Source organism: Marmota flaviventris, chromosome 2 (genome assembly GCF_047511675.1).
Source record: "Marmota flaviventris isolate mMarFla1 chromosome 2, mMarFla1.hap1, whole genome shotgun sequence".
NCBI lineage: Eukaryota > Metazoa > Chordata > Mammalia > Rodentia > Sciuridae > Marmota > Marmota flaviventris.
In genome coordinates, this window is record NC_092499.1 from 90,008,999 (window position 1) to 90,028,007 (window position 19,009).

Genomic DNA, 19,009 nt, shown 5'->3' on the forward strand with positions numbered 1-19,009 from the left:
GAAGAGCATGAGGAAAAGATTAACATTAAACAGAGACGAGTGGGGGGACAGAAAGGGAGAGAGAAGGGAAACTATGGAAATGGAAGGAGACCCTCATTGTTACACAAAATTACATATAAGAGTTTGTGAGGGGAAAGGGGAAAAAAAAAAAAAAAAAAACAAGGGAGAGAATCTTTTTTTTTTTTTTTTTTTAGGTTTTTGGCGGATACAACATCTTTGTATGTGGTGCTGAGGATCGAACCCGGGCCACATGCATGTCAGGCTAGCGCGCTACCGCTTGAGCCACATCTCCAGCCCCCGCCATTGTCCTTTCTCACCTCCTAAGCAGCTGGGATTGCAGGTATGTGCCACCACACCCAGCTACAGTCTTAACTTTAATGTTTACCAGTTTCACCTATGCCATTCTAATTGTGATATGTGAAATATGTATTTAATCCCCCTCTAATTTCCAGACTTACAGCTTCAGAAACCCTTGGAGTCTCCATAGTGATGAGTGTCTTTTATATGCTAATGAGAAGAAAATAGGGCTGGGGATGTGGCTCAGTGCTCAAGTATTCCTGAGTTTAATCCCCAGGTACCAAAAAAATTAAAAAAGTAAACAATAAATAAACACACAAAAGGTCTGAGTTTGGAGGGTTTCTAGATAGCTAAGCATAAGGAAGTTTCTGGAGGGTGGCATACCCCTTCTTTCAACATTTTACCCTATGGGTCTCTTCCATCTGGCTGATTATCTGCATCCTTTATAACCTTTATCTTATATGAGTAAATGTTGAGTAAAAATGTTTTCCTGGGTTCTGTGAGTTACTACAGCAAATTAATTAAACCTGAAAAGCTAGTTGTGGGAACCCCCAATTTATAATCAGATACAGGTTGTGTCCTGTGCTTCTGACTGGTATCTAAAGTGAGGGGCTGTCTTGTGGGACTGAGTAATTATTAATTCTGTGAAAAATAAAAAGTTTGTTCAAGAAAAGAAAAACAATCTGGATCAGCAGGAAGTAACAGTTCAAGACATAGTATTACTAACATAAATCTTGAATTCTGTCTTAACTAAAAATTGTGATGTAACTAAGTTAGGAGGTGCTATGAAGGTGCTAAAAGGAGCATTTTTACTATAGTAAATGTTCACAGAAAATGTGTAAAACTTATGAATCAAGATACAGCAATACACACATTATTAAAAATAATAATAATCTTTCCCAGCTTTGACCTATCTTTCTGAGTATTTCAATATGTTAAAAGTAGTAACCTTTACAAATGAATTATCTTTCACTGTGCTTTTGAAAATATAATTGTCTTTCAATGTGCTACATAAATTTACTTTGCTTTAACAACTGTATAATGAAAGTCTTAAAAAAAACTGCCTCTGAAGGAGTATTAGTGTAAGAATTTTTCTTTCCTTGTTAAACTTTTACCATTATTTGATTTTTTTTTTTTTTTTTTTTTTGGCTTTTAATGCACAGTTGATGTGATACTTGGATTTAAAAAAATAATCATCTTACAAATTTTTTTTTTAATTTAAAAAATTTAAAAAAATAATCATCTTTGGGCTGGGACTATAGCTCAGTGGCAGAGCACTTGCCTAGCACTCATGAGGCACTGGGTCCGATCCTCAGCACCACATAAAAATAAACAAATAAAACAAAGGCATTCTATCCATTTACAACTACAAAAAGAATTTTTAAAAATTAATCATTGCAGGAAGCCACCCATTAATTACTTGAGGGTCTTCTCAAGTAATGGAGCCACAAAGATTTAGTTTTTTCCTTGAGAACTATCTTTGGCTTCCAGGGGTGCATTAGATTGCCCGAAGCAGATGACCTCTGTTTCCAATGAAATAGGAAGACCCCTCCTGTAGCTCCAAAGTTGGGTGTAACCTGTTGGGAACTGGACCTGTTGGAACCTCCTACCCTATTTGGCAAAGAACATTCCATGGAAAATCTTTGATGATCCCTCATATAAATAAAGCAAGAGTAGGCTCCATTTTGCTCTTTTCAGTATAGAAGCTCGATCCCTAAGATTGGCTAGCCCATCCTGCCCCTGCTTTTAAAATTTTCTGTGTCCTGTGAATTTTTTTTTTTTTTTTTTGCTACACTATTTTCCTTAGCTTTTATTTGACAGCCAGCGCATTCCACCAAGAGGAACCCCATTTTCAACTGCCCGTGTGGGACATGGGTGGGAACCATCTTTCTCATTCCCCAGCCATCTTGGTGGCTTCTCTTGGTTGGAGCTAACCCACACCTTAATGCTGGAAGATGACAAAAACATCACTGGAGGCTATTAACTTAAGTGGAAAGTATGTGCTAGAGTTCAGGGGTATTCTGAAGATAATTAGGCAGGGCAAAGTGAAATTGGTCATCCTCACCAACACTTTCCCAGTTCTGAAGAAATCTGAAACAGAGTACTAAGCCATGTGGGCTCAAATTGCTAAACACCGTCATGATGGCAATAATACTGAAATGGGCACAACATGCACAAAATAATACAGATTATGCCCAGTGGCTATCATAGATCTAGGTGATTTCTGATATTGTTAGAAGGTGGCTATCATAGATCTAGGTAATTTCTGATATTGTTAGAAGGTGGCTATCATAGATCTAGGTGATTTCTGATATTGCTAGAAGGTAGATACATCTCAGAACAGACTGTGAAAAGCAAAACATGCAAAAAAAATTGTTTTAACTTTTTTGGGGGGATGGGGTGAATAATAGAAGTTCAGTGGAGTAGACAAAGGAGAAAGAAGGGAAGGGAGGGAGGATGGGAATAGGAAAGACAGTAAAATGATTCAGACATAACTTTCCTATGTTCATATATGAATACACAAGAATGAGATTCTAATTTGTATAAGTGGGGCTGGGGATGTGGCTCAAGCAGTAGTGTGCTCGCCTGGCATGCGTGCGGCCCGGGTTCGATCCTCAGCACCACATACAAACAAAGATGTTGTGTCCGCTGAAAACTGAAAAATAAATATTTAAAAAAATTCTCTCTCTCTCTCTCTCTAAAAAATAAATAAACTTTAAAAAAATAGAATAAGTTATACTGCATGTATGTATAATATGTCAAAATACACTCTAATGTCATATATATACAAAAAGAATAATTTTTTTAAAAATGCCAGAGATTGTTTAAAAAAAATTAAACACATAAGCCCAAGGGCTTGATTGGGGAAAATGTGCCTATTAATTTGCTTCCAGTCACAAAGAGGACATCTATAACTAATTGGATAGTCATTCCCTTTGGTACTTAGGAAATTAAAGGGGACAAATTCAGAAATAACCTAGAGTTATCCAAGCATGTATTACCAGAAAGTCCTTCATTCTGTTTTGTTAGAGAAAAGTTTTTTTGTTTAAGTAATTTGCTTTTGTGCTAACTTGGTTTTCTAAGAGCTAAGGTTTACCAATTAAGTGCAGGGAACAAGAGAGAGGCAATCTAATACCAAGCAAAATTAGGCTCAGCCACCTCTATTCCTTTTCCTTGGAGAAGTTGAATATTGCAGAAGGAGGAATTTAAGAGGGCAGATTGCTAACTCAGTTGGCTATATTCTTGGAAAAAATATTCTCATAGTGACTCAAACCGCTGGTTGAGGATACAGCTTGCTCTCTTGACCACCTTGCATACTGATGCTTCTGGCTTGACTCAAAGGTAGCTTACTCATCCTCTAGTTATTTAAGGCTCACTTCAAACTTCTTTTGATATAATGGTACCCTCATCTCTAGGAAACTCACCTAGTGTGGCAGAGACATGTATCAAACCTAACTTCAGAAAGATGGTCAAAGTTGGGAAAGAAGATCTCCTGCAGAATCTGTGAGATAGCAATGATAGCTATTAAAGTGAATCTATTAGAAGTTCCTTCTTTTGAAAAGAATAAATTGAGCACTAAAAATATGAGGTACATTCCCAACAAGTTACAGAATAATAATAGCAGGGATAACAGAGAGAAGACAATTAATAATATATTGAATGTACAATTATTTAAAAATAAAAAGTTTTAAAAAATCTTTTACCTGAAGCCAACACAGTTTCCCATGGCGGCACACGTTAGCTCCTTCTGCAGCCACACTCAGGACACTCTGCTTCTTGATATGGAGCATCTGGTAAGATAAGGAAGAAAAGGGACAGGTGTGGTGGTGCACACTTGTAAACTCAGCACTCAGGAGGTTGAGGCAGGAGGATCAGAAGTTCAAAGTCAGTCTTAGCAATTTAGGAATACCCTATCTTAAAATTAAAACTAAAAAAAATAAATAAAAATAAAAACAGGGCTAGGAACATAGCTCAGTGGTAGAGTGTCAATGGATTCAATCCCCAGTAGAAGAAGAAAGGAGGAGGGAGAAAAAGAAGGGGAAAGAAAGGGGAAGAAAAAGAGGAAAAGAAAGGAGGAGAATAAAAGAAATTCCAGGGAACAAATATTGGCATCATAACACCATGAATGGCATCTGTGATAAACAAAGTACATCATTTTCTCTAATTTTTTTTGTTTGTTTTTGGTACTGGGGATTGAACACAGGAGAATTTTACCACTGAGCCACATGCCCAGCCCTTTTTATTTTGAAACACGTTTTCGCTGAGTTGCCCATGCTGGTCTCAAACTTGTGATCCTCCTGCCTCAGCCTCCCAGATGGCTAGAATTATAGGTGTACACCATTGTACCTTGCCTCAACTTACAAATCTGACCAATCTAAAACACTGATTCAGATTCACAAGCATACATAAATCATCACTGAACACTTCTGATCCTCTTTTTAGTTTTGGTAAATGTATTCCACAACTGGAAGATAAATCACTCATACCCCAAATGCTAATGAGAATTAATTATAAGTGATACCTTTTATTTTCACAGATGGTGCTGGAAAAATTCTAGTATTTAAGCCAAGATTCTTTAGGCAAACTGTGGTGCCCTAACACAGGCAATTTACTACATCTGAAAGGAACACAATAACTACTGTTCAGAATTACAGAAATAAGTGGGGTGAGTGTGAGGTGTCACATGCCTGAAATCCCAGCAACTTAGTATTGCTGAGGTATGAGAATTGCAAGTTTGAGGCCAGCCTCATTAACTCAGTGAAGCTCTAAGAAACTCAGCTCTGTTTCAAAATAAAAAATAAAAAGTCTTGGGGCTGGGGTTATGGCTCAGCAGTAGAGCACTCACCTAGCACGTGTGAGGCTCTGGCCTCAATCCTTAACACCATATAAAAATAAATAAATAAAATAAAGGCATTGTGTCCAACTACAATTAAAATAAATAAATAAATAAAAAGTATTAAAAGACTTGCAGCTATCACCCAGTGGTGAAGCACCCCTGGGTTCAATCCCCAGTACAAAAAAAATAAATACAAAATAAAAGGCAAAGTATCTAAATAGATAGTTCACCAAAGAAGTGACACAAGTGGTCAATAAGCTCACAGAAAGATGTTCATCATTTTTAGACATCAAGGAAATGTAAATCAAAATCATAATGAAATACCCCTTCACACAAGCCAGATGACTATAATAAAAAAATGACAGATAATAACAAGTATTGACAAGGATATGAAAAAAGTAAAAATCCTCATATACTACTAGTCAGGATGTAAAATATCACAGGCAGCAGCTTTGGAAAAGTCTGGCCAGTCCTCAAAAAGTTAAAAAGTTACTAAATAATCCAGTAAATTCCCTACAAGGTATCTATCCAAGAAAAATAAGTTTTATTTGGATATGTTCATATAAAAACTTGTATATGAATGTTCATAGAAGCATTATTAATAACACCCCTAAAGTATAAACAACTCAAATGTCCATCAAATGGTGAATGAGGGCTGGGGATATAGCTCAGTTGGTACAGTGCTTGCCTCACATGCACAAGGCCCTGGGTTCAATCCCCAGCACCACACACACACACACAAATATATGGTGAATGAATAAAATGTAGTATATCTATAAATATAGTATTATTAAGCAATAAGAAGATAAAAAGAAGTAAAATACTAATATACCCTACAGCATGGATGAAATTTCCAAACGTTATATTAAATAATCAAAGATCACCTATTTCATGACTGATTTTATATTAAATGTCCTGAAGAGTTAAATTCACAGAGACAGAAAGTAAATTAGTGGTTGCTGGGGGCTGAGACAGGGTTGGGAGTAATGGCTAAAAGGTGGGGAGCATGGGGTTTCTTTCTAGAGTATTGAAAATATTCCAAAATTCATTATGATGGCAGAGAGACAACTCTGTGAATACCCTAAAGGCCAGTGAGCTATACATTTTCCAAAGGTGAATCATATGACATTTGAATTATATCTCAATAAAGGTTTTAAGAAAAATAAAAAAGAATCTGTTGAAACTCTTCCCTTTAAAAATGCACCCCCCACACACACATGTACAAGCCTGCATCCAACAGAAAGTTCAGTTATTCTCCTAAAGCCCATCTGTGCACTAGTCTGTAGGCTAATTAGTTTTTGCCACTTCTCAAATTAATAAATGATTATTGAGAAACTGCCTAGGTACAGCATCCAGGGTGTTCCTTTTAAAATCAAAGTCAGATAACTTCTGACTGTTCTCTGAAACTGTCAATGGCTTTCCATGTTACTCAGGTCAAAATCAAAATCCTGAAAAGCCTGACCTGATCTGCCTCCCACCCACTTCTATCTCCTACCACTCTTCTCTATTGTGGTCCAATCACACTAACCTCCCTGCTGTTCCTCCACACAAGTCAGGAACGCTTCAGCCTCCAGCTTTTTTTTTTTAGAGAGAGAATTTTTTAATATTTATTTTTTTTTTTAGTTTTCGGCAGACACAACATCTTTGTTTGTATGTGGTGCTGAGGATCGAACCTGGGCCGCACGCATGCCAGGCGAGCGCGCTACCGCTTGGGCCACATCCCCAGCCCCACCTCCAGCTTTTTGTACATGCTAATTCTACTTTGCTTAAATTCTTCACCCAGATACCCACACGACTAGCTTCCTTACTTCCTTCAGGTCCCTATTCCAATGTCATCTCTTCAGAGAAGTTTTTCTTGTCCATCCATATGAAATAGGACCTCCCTGTCACCACTCTATTCTCTATGCCTTGTTTTTCTTCATTGCAATGACTGCCAGCTAATACACAATTATCTATTTACTGTCCTTTTAAAGAATTTTTTAAGTTGTAAACAAACACAATACCTTTATTTTCCTTATTTTTTTAATGTGGTGCTGAGGATCAACCTGAATGTCTCATGCATGTGAGGCAAGTTCTCTGCCACTGAGCTATAACCCCAGCCTTCTTTACTATCTTATATAAGGATGTAAATTCCTTGAGAGTTAGAATTTTGTCTTGATTATCTCAGAACAATGCCCGACATGTAGCAAACACCCCAAATATTTTGTTGAGTTAATAGAGAAACATGTCAGGCATCAAAGATCTTATAATTAAAAAAAAAAAAAATCTATAGGCGGGCAGGCTGGGGTTATGGCTCAGTGGTAGAGCACTTGTCTTGCACATGCAAGTCCCTGGGTTCGATCCTCAGCACCATATAAAAATAAATAAATAAATAAATAAAGTTTTTTAAAAAATCTATGAAACACAAATATAATACCATTCCCAATATTAGAAATGATTGAGGATAATACTTACTGCAGCACCAAACTTCTGCTGGAACTGATCAATGACTATGTATGTCACCTCTTCTTCCTCTATAAGAGAAGCATAGCATTAAATATATTTATCTTCCTTGGCAATAGAAAAGCCTTCCCACCAGCTTTGGCCACACTCATAAACTCTTACTCTATTGTATCTCAAACGTCTACTGTTGTTTCATTATCATCTGTGTCAGAAAATACAAATCAGCATCCTGTTTGTCCATTGAGAGTAGATAAAAGTCCTACTAACTATAACCTTATCCCCTCTACAATACTAGGGATTGAACCCAGGTGTGGTATACTATTGTATACCACTGAATTATGTTCCCAGCTCTTTTTATTTTTTAACTGAAACACATTCTAAATTGCTAAGACTGGCTTTGAACTTGTAATCCTTTTACCTCAGCCTCCTGAGTAGCTGGGATTATGGGTATGTGCCACTATGCCAGCAATAATCTTACAAATGAACTATCTATTCATTTCCTGTGGTAATCTGTAATATTTCCCTACTCATAGATATGCTTTTTTTTTTTTTTTTTGTACTGGGGATTGAACCCAGGGCACTGTACCACTGAGCTATATCTCCAGTCCTTTTTATTCTTAATTTTGAGACAGGGCTCTCTCTAAATTGCTGAGGGTCTTGTTAAATTGCTAAGGCTGGACTCAAACATGAAATCTGCCTGCCTCAAGCTCCTGAGTGGCTGAGATTACAGTCTTGTGCTCCCACACCTGGAAAGATTTGTTTTGAACACCTCAAGTCATGCACTTTTATTTATTGATTGATTGATTGAGTCAGGGATTAAACCCAGGGGCAATTAACCACTAAGCCACATCCCCAGTCCATATTTATTTTGAGACAGGATCTCACTAAATTTCTGAGGCTGGCTTTTTGAACTTGTGATCCTCCTGCCAGCCTTCCAAGTAGTTGGGATTATAGGAGTGTTCCAATGCACCTGGCAAATCATGTACTTTTTTTTAAATATTTATTTTTAGTTTTAGGTGGACAAATATCTTTATTTTTATGTGGTGCTGAGAATCGAACCCAGTGCCTCATGCATGCTAGGCGAGCTCGCTACCACTTGAGCCACATCCCCAGCACCATTCAATCATGTACTTTTTTAAAGCGTGTTTATAAAACAAAGTAATGGTTTAAAAGAAATGAGCCCTGGAGATGGGCCTATGCCCAATTTTTTAGAGTTCTCTAGGTACTAATAATTACTTTTAAAAAATGATATAATTGAAAATAATTAGATTATAGGAGGTATGGCCCAGTAGAGTAATTGCCTTAAGGCCCTGTGTTCAATCCTCAGTAGTAATAACAATAATCTAGTTGTATAATTTAACATAGAGGAGGTCTTCTTCTTTTCCTTGTCTTTCTTTTTTGTGGTGTTGGTTTGAATATAGGGCCTCGTACATGCTAGACAAGGGTTCTGTTATTGAGCTATATCCCCAGTCCCTCTTTAGCTTCCAACCTCTAAGGCGGAGTGCCACTGGACACATACATTTTCCCTTTGTACCTACACTCTCTTGGTGACCTCATCTAGTTTTAGATTTTAAATAAATATCATCTATGGGCTTACTTCTGAATCCTTTCTCATACCTTGCTTCTCATCTTAAGCTTTTATTCAAATTTAAATTGACCAAAACTGAATTCTTAATCAGCTTCTCAAAATCTTTTCCACTCATAGTCTTTCCTACCTCATTATAATAGCAACTCCACACTTCTAGCTGCTCTTATAAAACCCCTGAAATTGTCCTTGATTCCTCTCTTTATCTCATACCAATATTTGTCAGTATGCCCCATGGGCTCTACCTTTAGCATATATTCAGAATTCCAACACTTCTTACTCTACTGCCACCATCAGGGTCTAAAGCCACCATATCCAACTGTTTTAATTATTTCTTAGCTTCCTGACTGGTATCCATGTTTTTACCTTTGCTCCACTTTCAGTACCCATATAACATCCAGAATGAGCTTTTTTTTAAAAAAAAAAAAAAAAAAAAAAAAGAAATATTTATTATTTCTCATTACTGTGTAAATCGACTAGATGCTTCTGTCAGTCCTGTTTGGGAACTTTATGCATAAAGTGAGCTTTTTAAAATAGAATTCAGGGGGCTGGGGATGTGGCTCAAGCGGTAGCGCGCTCGCCTGGCATGCATGCGGCCCAGGTTCAATCCTCAGCACCACATACAAACAAAGATGTTGTGTCTGCCGAAAACTAAAAAATAAATATTAAAAATTCTCTCTCTCTCTCTCTCTCTCAAAAAAAAAAAAAAAGAATCAAAAAATGGGACGGTATCAAACTTAAAAGCTTCTTCACAGCAAAAGAAACAATCAAGAATGTGAAGAGAGAGCTTACAAAATGGGAGAAAATCTTTGCCATCTGCACCTTGGAAAGAGCATAAATCTCCAGGATATATAAAGAACTCAAAAAACTTAACACCAGGAGCCGGGTGCATCGGTGCATGCCTGTAATCCCAGTCTTGGGAGGCTGAGCCAGGAAGATCACAAGTTCAAAGCCAGCCTCAGTAACAGTGAGGTAATAAGCAACCCAGACCCTGTCTCTAAATAAAATATAAAATAGGGCTGGGGATTTTTTGTATTTTATTTTATTTTTTAAAGTCACATAAAACAGAGAAGATTTATTTATTTTTTTAAGAGAGAGAGAGAATCTTTAATATTTATTTTTTAGTTTTCGGCAGACACAACATCTTTGTTTGTATGTGGTGCTGAGGATCAAACCCGGGCCGCACGCATGCCAGGCAAGCGCACTACTGCTTGAGCCACATCCCCAGCCCTTTTGTATTTTATTTAGAGACAGGGTCTGTGATGTGGCTCAGTGGTCAAGTGCCCCTGACTTCAATCGAACCTCCGCCCCCGCCCCCCCCCAAAAAAAAACCTTAACACCAAAAAAAACCAAATAACCCAATCAATAAATGGGCAAAGGAACTGAACAGCCACTTCACAGAAGAAATAGGATCTGTCAACAAATATATGAAAAAATATTCAACATCTCTAGCAATTGGAGAAATGCAAATTGAAACTACACTGTGATTTCATCTCACTCCACTCAGAATGGCAATTATCAAGAATACAAGTAATAATAAGTGTTGGCGAGGATGTGAGGAAAAAGATACACTCGTACATTGCTGGTGAGACTGCAAATTGGTGCAATCACTCTAGAAAGCAGTATGGAGAGTCCTCAAAAAACCTGGAATGGAACTACCATTTGACCCCGTTATCCTACTCCTTGGCATATAACCAAAGGAATTTAAATCAGCATACTATAGTGACACAGCTACATCAATGTTTATAGCAGCTCAATTCACAATAGCTAAGCTATGGAACCAATCTAGGTACTCTTCAACAGATGAATGGATAAAGGAAATGTGGTACATATACCCAATACCCAATAGAGTATTACTAAGCCTTAAAGAAGAATGAAATTATGGCATTTGCCGATAAACTAGAGACTATCATGTTAAGTGAAATAAACCAATCCCAAAAAAACAAAGGTCGAATGTTCTCTCTGATATGTGGATGTTGACTCACAATAGGTGGTGGGTAGATTAAAAGAGGGGAAGTGAAAGGAGGGGAGGAGGGATGAGAATAGGAAAGACAGTAGAATGAATCAGACATAACTTTTTATGTTCATATACGAATACACAACCATTGTAACTCCACATCATGTACAACTAGAAGAATGGGAAATTACACTCCATGTATGAACTTGTATGTATAATATGTCAAAATACATTCTACTCCCATGTATAACTAAAAAGAACAAAGAAAAAAACAAAAACAAAAAAACTTTCCGGTGAAAAATTGGAGTTAAAATATATTCTATAGGGCTGGGGCTATAGCTCAGTGGCAGAGCACTTGCCTAGCATGTGTGAGGCACTGGGTTCAATCCTCAGCACTACAAAAAAATAAATAAATAAAATAAAGTCATGCTGTCCATCTATAACTATAATTTTTAAAAAATAATATTTATAATAGTATAAAAATATGAAATAGGGTTGGGGCTGGGGCTCAGTGGCAGAGCACTTGCCTGGCATTTGTGAGGCATTGGGTTTGATCCATAACACCTCATACAAAAATAAATAAAATAAAGGCGTGCTGTCCATCTACAACCACAAAAAAATTTTAAAAATACAAAATAATTATGGGTAAATAGGATATAAGATATGAGAGACTTAAAACTCTAAGAATTATAAAACACTGCTGGGAAATAAAAGAAGATCTAAACAAATGGAGAAATATACCAGGTTCAAATATTGGAATACTCAATATTGTTCATATGTCAATATTTCCCAAACTTGTGTATAGATTCAATATATCCCAATTAAAAGTCTAGAGATTTTTTAGCTTAAGAAATGGAGAAACAGATTCTGTATATATATATATATATATATATATATATATTTTTTTTTTTTTTAAATACGTATTTTCTAGTTGTTGATGGACCTTTATTTTATTCATTTATTTATATGTGGTGCTGAGAATCGAACCCAGTAGCTCAGAGGTAGAGCGCTTGCCTAGCACATGTAAGGCACTGGATTCTATCCTTAGTACCACATAAAAATAAATAAAATAAAGGGGTTGTGGCTCAGTGGTAGAGTGCTTGTCTAGCATGTTTGAGGCACAGGTTTTCTGAAGAATCTCCATACTGCTTTCTAGAGTGATTGCATCAATTTGCTGTCCCACCAGCAATGTACGAGTGTACCTTTTTCCTCACATCGTCACCAACATTTATTGTTACTTGTATTCTTGACAATTGCCATTCTAAGTGGAGTGAGATGAAATCAGGTTCTTAACACCATATCTAAATAAATAAATAAATATCCATCAATAACTAAATTTTTTTAAAAAGGTATTGTGTCCATAAAAACATTTTAAAAGAGAGAGAGGAATAAATGGGAATTCATCAAAATTAAAAATATCGGGCTGGGATTGTGGCTCAGTGGTAGAGTGCCTGCCTAGCATGGGCGGGACCTGGGTTTGATCCTCAGCACCATATAAAAATAAAGGCATTGTGTTGTGTCCATCTACACCTAAAAAATAAATATTTTTTTAAAAAAGAGTTTAAAAAATTAAGAATATCCATTCTACAAAAGATATTTTAAGAAAAGGAAAAGTCAAACCACAGATATTTGGAGTAATCATTTGCCAAGCATTTCTCTGAGAACAAAACTTATATCCAGAATATAGAACTCACAACACTGAGAAAGAAAACTAGCCAATAAGAAAATGGGCAAAAATTATGAAAAAAAAGTTCCATATTCAGATGGCAAATAAGCACAAGAAAAGACTCTTAGCATTCTTAGCTATCAGGAAAATGCAAATTAAAACCACAAAGAGATATTATTACATATGTATTAGAATGGCTAAATTTTTTTTAATTAAAAAAAAAAAGTTCTCCAGTGACTTCTCTTCTCACTTCAGACAGTTAAGGCTGATATCCCTTCAAGGATCTAAAAACTCCTCCTTGACCATTCATCTAGTCTCATCTACTGTTTCTTTCTCTGCTCCAGTTCCACTCATCTCCTTGCTGTCTGAGTCCCTGGCATGTCCTATTTCAGGGGTTTTATGCCTTTTTTAAAAAATATTTTTTTTTAGTTGTAGAAGGACACAATACCTTTATTTTATTTACTTATTTTTATGTGGTGCTGAGGATGGAACCCAGTACCTCATACTTGCGAGATAAGCACTCTGTCACTGAGCCACAATGCCAGCACTATGCCTTGTTTTTTATGGTTTTTGTTTTGGATGTACTAGGGATTGACAGGGATGTTCTATCAGCCTAGCCAAATACTTCTCATCATCATCATCTTCTTCTTCTTTTTTTCCTTTTGATATATGGGACTAGCATACAATATATTTTACTCATTATTCTTATTTGGTATCTGCCTCCTCCAGAGCTCAACGAGGGTAGTATCTCCAATGCGCGGCTGTAGTATGCATTCACATATCAAGTGATATTTATTTTAATTCTGAGCCTAGAAGCAGTTGCTCAGCATTTCATATAGAATTTGGATTCAGGGTTATGCCAATTCTAAAGAGTTCTGAACTATAATAAAGAGAGCCTAGAAAATTCTGAGCACTCACCTGATGGACTATACTTCAGGTCATTTAGCAAAGAGGTAGTTGGCGCCTCAGAGGCAGGTGAAGCAGGCTCGCACACATTTAGGTCTTCATCCTTCATTTTATCTATCCTGGCTCTTTCTGTATTTAGACTACCCTTACAAAAGAACAACACTTAGATGAACTTGTTTTTAATTACTGTCATATTCAGATTTTTCCTCACATTAAGGGACTGTTGTTCTCCATTAAAGAGAGGATCCTTTCACACACTGTTTACATGGGCATAAGGATGCTATCTAGAGATGGAAGAGACATCCACATTTTCCTTCTCATTTCTCTCCCCTTAGGCCATTTTAGGAATCAAGCAGCTAGTGGATGAGAGTTAAGTCTTTCTCCCTACTGTGTATTTGGAAAACCTCATAATGAAGAAAATTATCCCATCATACCTAACAGAAGATGCCTTTTCTCTCACTGCACCTTGCTCCACTTCATCCAGCAGTTCCACTGAAAAATAACCAAATAGCTTCCAACAGTTTCCAATCAGAAAGCAATTAATCATCCTCAGCCCCACAGACCCAGTGTGACTATGTATTACAAATAGTAATTGGAAGCAAAGTGTTAGAACACAAAGGGCTACATTGGCCAGCAATAAATACAGCAAAAAAGACTATCAAAAGTACCATGGAAGGGGCTAGGGTTGTGGCTCAGCGGTAGAGCGCTCGCCTTGTGTGTGTGAGACCCTGGGTTCGATCCTCAGCACCACATAAAAATAAATAAGTGAAATAAAGGTATTGTGTCCAATTACAACTAAAAAATAAATAGTAAAACAACAACAAACAAACAAACAAAAGTACCATGGAGGGGCTGGGGCTGTAGCTCAGTGGTCAAGGGCTTGCCCCGCATGTGTAAAACACTGGGTTTGATCCTCAGCACCACATAAAAATAAATAAAGATACTGTGTGTTCATCTACAACTAAATAAAATTTAAAAAAAGTACTATGGAGGGGTAAGGGGTGCAAAAGAGATGGTGGAATGAGATGGACATCATTACCCTAAGTACATGTATGAAGACACAAATGGTGTGAATATATTTTATATTCACAACCAGAAATATGAAAAATTGTGCTCTATATGTGTAATATGAATTGTAATGCATTCTGCTGTCATATATAACAAATTAGAATTAAAAAAATAAAAAAAGTACTATGGATTCCCAATATTATGTCCGAAGCTTCTTGGTTACTTAGCAGGATTAAAACTTCTCAATATGGCCCCCTTATCCTTTTACATCCCCAAGGCTGCCTTTGCTGTCATTCACATTGGTTCTAGAGTTTTTGTTTTACTCATCCCAATTCTAATGCGCCTTCCCTCACACTATACTGTTGAAGGGTAATCATATACAGATCTGTCACTGGCAACTCTCAGGCTAATGCCATTATTGCTCAGTGACATGAAAGGCAATGAAAATAGAGTGAAAATCCCAAAAGAATTACAAGAGAAATATTCCAAGGATATTATGAAACCATTTAGCTTTAACCTAATTGTTCAGGGAATCTAGGGAAACATTGTATTTCATTGATTCAGAGATGCACATTTTAAACAGCTCTGAAATTGATTGTGATTTACAATAATTGCACATTATAGCTGCATTGCAGCTTCTTTCTAAATGTTCAAAAAGTAAGAATCTTATAATTATTGACATCTTAGATTCAATACAGTACATTCAGTATTTTTTATTTTTCATGGAAAAAGTTTCTCAGAGGGCCACTGTGTTTCAAATGTCTTTTTTTTTTTTTTTTCTGGTACCAGTGAATCTAAGGCAGCAAATTGGAATTTACTAAAAATGTCAATTAGTCATTATTGTGCTCTTGATAATTCTTACTCAAGGTGTTTTCTGGGGAAATTCCTTCATGGTTGATTAGGCCATGGGACAAAAAAGGAGAAAACCATCCTCTGAGCTTAAAAATTATGAATAAAGGTCAAGACCTCAGAGAGAATTTAGGAGAAAATAAATTATATGTGTACAGATTATAGAACTGGTTAGTGTCAGCCTTCTTTGGATTAGGGAGGTGTTCTAGTGATTCCTTCACTTCTTTACAAACTCAACCACCATTCAGTTCTGTTCTAGTCAAGTTCTGCTCTGCTACAAAGGCTATTTATCCCCCTTGGTGGTGCTGGGGATCAAACCCGGGCCTGTGCATGGTAGGCCAGCACAGTTATTGAGGTACACACTCAGCCCTGAAAAGGCTATTAAAACAAAAGTAAGAATTTCAGGGCTGGGGTTGTGGCTCAGTGGTACAGTGCTTACCTGGCATGTGTAAGGCAATGGGTTCAATTCTCAGCACCACATATAAATAAATAAATAATATAAGGATCCTTTGACAATTAAAAAAAAAAAAGTAAAATTTTCACTTTCATTCAGTGGCACATGCCTATAATCCCAAAGGCATGGGAGGCATCGACAGGAAGATCTTGAGCTCAAAGCCAGTCTCAGCAATTTAAGGAGGCCCTAAGCAACTTAGCAAGACCCTGTGTGGTTGAGTGCCCTTGGCTTCAATTCCTGATACCAAAAAAAAAAAAAAAAAAAAAAGCAAAAAGAATTTCACCTTTACTATCGCCATCTTCATCACCACTATAAAAAGAAGTTCAAGGTACAAAGCATTTATGGCAGCATACTCAGTAAGAAAGGACAGTGAGGTAGCTATCCAGACCTATCTAGCTTGAAGTAGCTCTGAATTGGCAATCATTAATTTGGTGAGATTTTTATCTCCTCCTGAATTCTAGTTTTCTCACAAAGTAAAGCAATCTTTCACACAGCTGGAAAGTTTTGTTTGCAGAAGTCCTCAAACTTTCCTCAGATCTGCTCCAACAGTGAGAAATGCATAGCCCTACATCCCAGAATTCCTGTTCCTCTGCCCTTTCACCCTGCATTGATCTTTACTTCTCCTTGGAGGGCATCATTTGAGTTCTTGAAAGTGTATTGTACATCTTGCTCACAAACTGTTTTTCTCTTATAGGATTTGACTTATCTGAAGGGCAGACTAAATGAGCTTCTATAGCTACTCTTGAAGCAACAATTGGACCTACTCTTACTAAATGTCTTTGGCCAAAAGAAATGAGAACAAATTACATCCTGCAATTCCAAAATACAAAAGGTTGCTGGGTGCAGTAATGCATGCCTGTAATTCCAAAGATGTGAGAGGCTGAGGCAGGAGGATTATAAGTTCCAAGCCAGCCTCAGCAGCTTAGTGAGACCCTGCCTCAAAAAATAAAAAGGGCTGGGGATGCAGCTCAGTGACAGAGGATTCTTGGGTTCAATCCCTAGTATTACATTTAAATAAAATAAAAAATCTAAAAAGCTATGAGAACAAAATTTTTGTTTTAACTCTTGGTGGCAAAACCTGACTTGACAAACTTATTTATAGTCCACTTCATTTCACTGAGTGTGATTATTGACCCCTTTCTCTAGAAAAAAAAAATGTTTTATTACAGGGTGTTATCTAGTCTATGTTGCATTTTCTAAAAACTCAGAACAATTCTGAATTCTCACATATGTGACTTCCAGTTCTCAGAAAAGAGATTGTGAATAGATGCTGAATGTTGGTGTTTGACTAGACTACTGACCAAGGCAAACCCTTCCTATTCAGGTTCCTGACTTGGCTTGCTGGCTGACTCTATAGTTATAAGTGGACCTCAGACTGAGAAACCAAAATGATTCTAATTCTGTGAGACTATTCTATTCATAGACATCCTCTGAAACAATATAAGAAAGGATATTTCTCAAACATCAACTTTGAGAATTTAAAAATGCAATATTAAAAGACAATACCTCATTTTATTTCAAATATTGGAATGAGAGAGAGCAGTAAGTTTACTATTATAAATCCCAATACCAGAATTTAGGGAACACGAAACTCTCACCATTCACAATCTCATGCCCAAAAAACATCTTCACTCCTGGAACACTCCGGCCTGTCTCCACATTCTTCACTGTTATAGAAAGTAATTCATTTGATTAATATTAAATATTATTTTCCTAAAACTGAGAGAGGCAATATGATACTTTTTAAAATTGCTACTTTATGTCATATTATATGCTTAAAAGAGACAATAATCTGATTCCTAACTCTTCTGTGCGTAAGAGAATTAGGAGAAGTTTACGTGTCAAGTCCTCAATATACAGTCATGCTATCATTTTCTAGATGGAAGTACTATCTGTTTATTTCCACATCTCTCAGCAAAAATTAAAATAACTTGTTTCTTTTTTTCTTTCTTTTGGTACTAAGGATTAAACCCAAGGGTGCTTAACCACTGACCTGTTTATCCCCAGCGCTTTTTCATATTTTGCTTACAGATAGGGTCTTGCTGAGTTGCTTACAGCCTTGGTAAATTGCTGTGGCTGACTTTGAACTCATGATCCTCTAGCCCCAGCCTCCCAACCCGTGGCCTCAAACTTTCAATCCTGCTGCCTCAGCCTCCCAACTAACTGAGATTATAGGTATATGACACTGTGACCTATGGGAGACCTTGTGTTAAAAAAAAAAAAAAAAAGACATAGTTTAGTGGTAGAGTGTCTCTGAATTCAATTCTCAGTTCTGAAATAAATAAAAATAAAATATCCCTCACCTTTGCCCAGTAATTTCATTTCTAGGAACTATTCCTAAAAAAATAGTTGTAAGTCCAAGTACAAAAAAGTTTAAGTCTTTTGCTTTACAATGTCCAATCATTAAATTGAAGTTTTAAATAACATGAGAATATGCTTCTTATAATATTAATTTAAAAACAGCAATTGGGTGGGGCTGGAATTGTGGCTCAGTGGTAGAACATTTGCCTAGCACATGTGAGGCACTTGGTTTGATCCTCAGTACCACATAAAAATAAATAAATAAAATAAAGGTATTATGTCCATTGACAACTAAAAAAAATATTAAAAAAAAAAAAAACAGCAGCTGGGGCTGGGTGTGGTGGTTCACACCTGTAATCCCAGTGGCTCAGGAGGCTTGAGACAGGAAGATAATGAGTTCAAAGCAGCCTCAGCAAAAGCAAGGCATTAAGCAACTCAGTGAGACTCTGTGTCTTAATAAAATACAAAATAGGACTGAGGTTGTGACTCAGTGGTTGACTGCCCCTGAGTTCAATCCCTAGTACCCCCAGAATAATAATAAAATAAAATAAAATACAAAATAGGGCAGGAGATGTGGCTCTGGGGTTGAGTCCCTCTGAGTCAATCCCTGGTACCTGCCCCCTCAAAAAAAAAAAAAAAAAAAAAAAAAAAAACAGCTGATACAGTGGTTGACACTTGTAGTCCCAGCTACTTAAAAGGCTGTGGCA

The 19,009-nt window shown here is 36.8% G+C and overlaps 1 protein-coding gene across 2 annotated transcripts in view; it reads right to left on the reverse strand.

The window, feature by feature from the left end:
* Exd1 (exonuclease 3'-5' domain containing 1) overlaps window positions 1-19,009 on the reverse strand; it is a 49,103-nt gene that overhangs the window by 14,365 nt on the left and 15,729 nt on the right. The window contains exons 3-7 of one of the 2 annotated variants that reach the window (XM_027923048.2): window positions 17,600-17,668; window positions 14,125-14,182; window positions 13,703-13,830; window positions 7,589-7,647; window positions 4,002-4,088 (exon numbers count right to left, since the gene is read on the reverse strand). In XM_027923048.2, the coding sequence (XP_027778849.1) occupies window positions 4,002-4,088; window positions 7,589-7,647; window positions 13,703-13,830; window positions 14,125-14,182; window positions 17,600-17,668 (401 nt within the window). The remainder of the gene's footprint in view (window positions 1-4,001; window positions 4,089-7,588; window positions 7,648-13,702; window positions 13,831-14,124; window positions 14,183-17,599; window positions 17,669-19,009) is intronic. The other variant, XM_071607317.1, reaches the window with a different exon arrangement.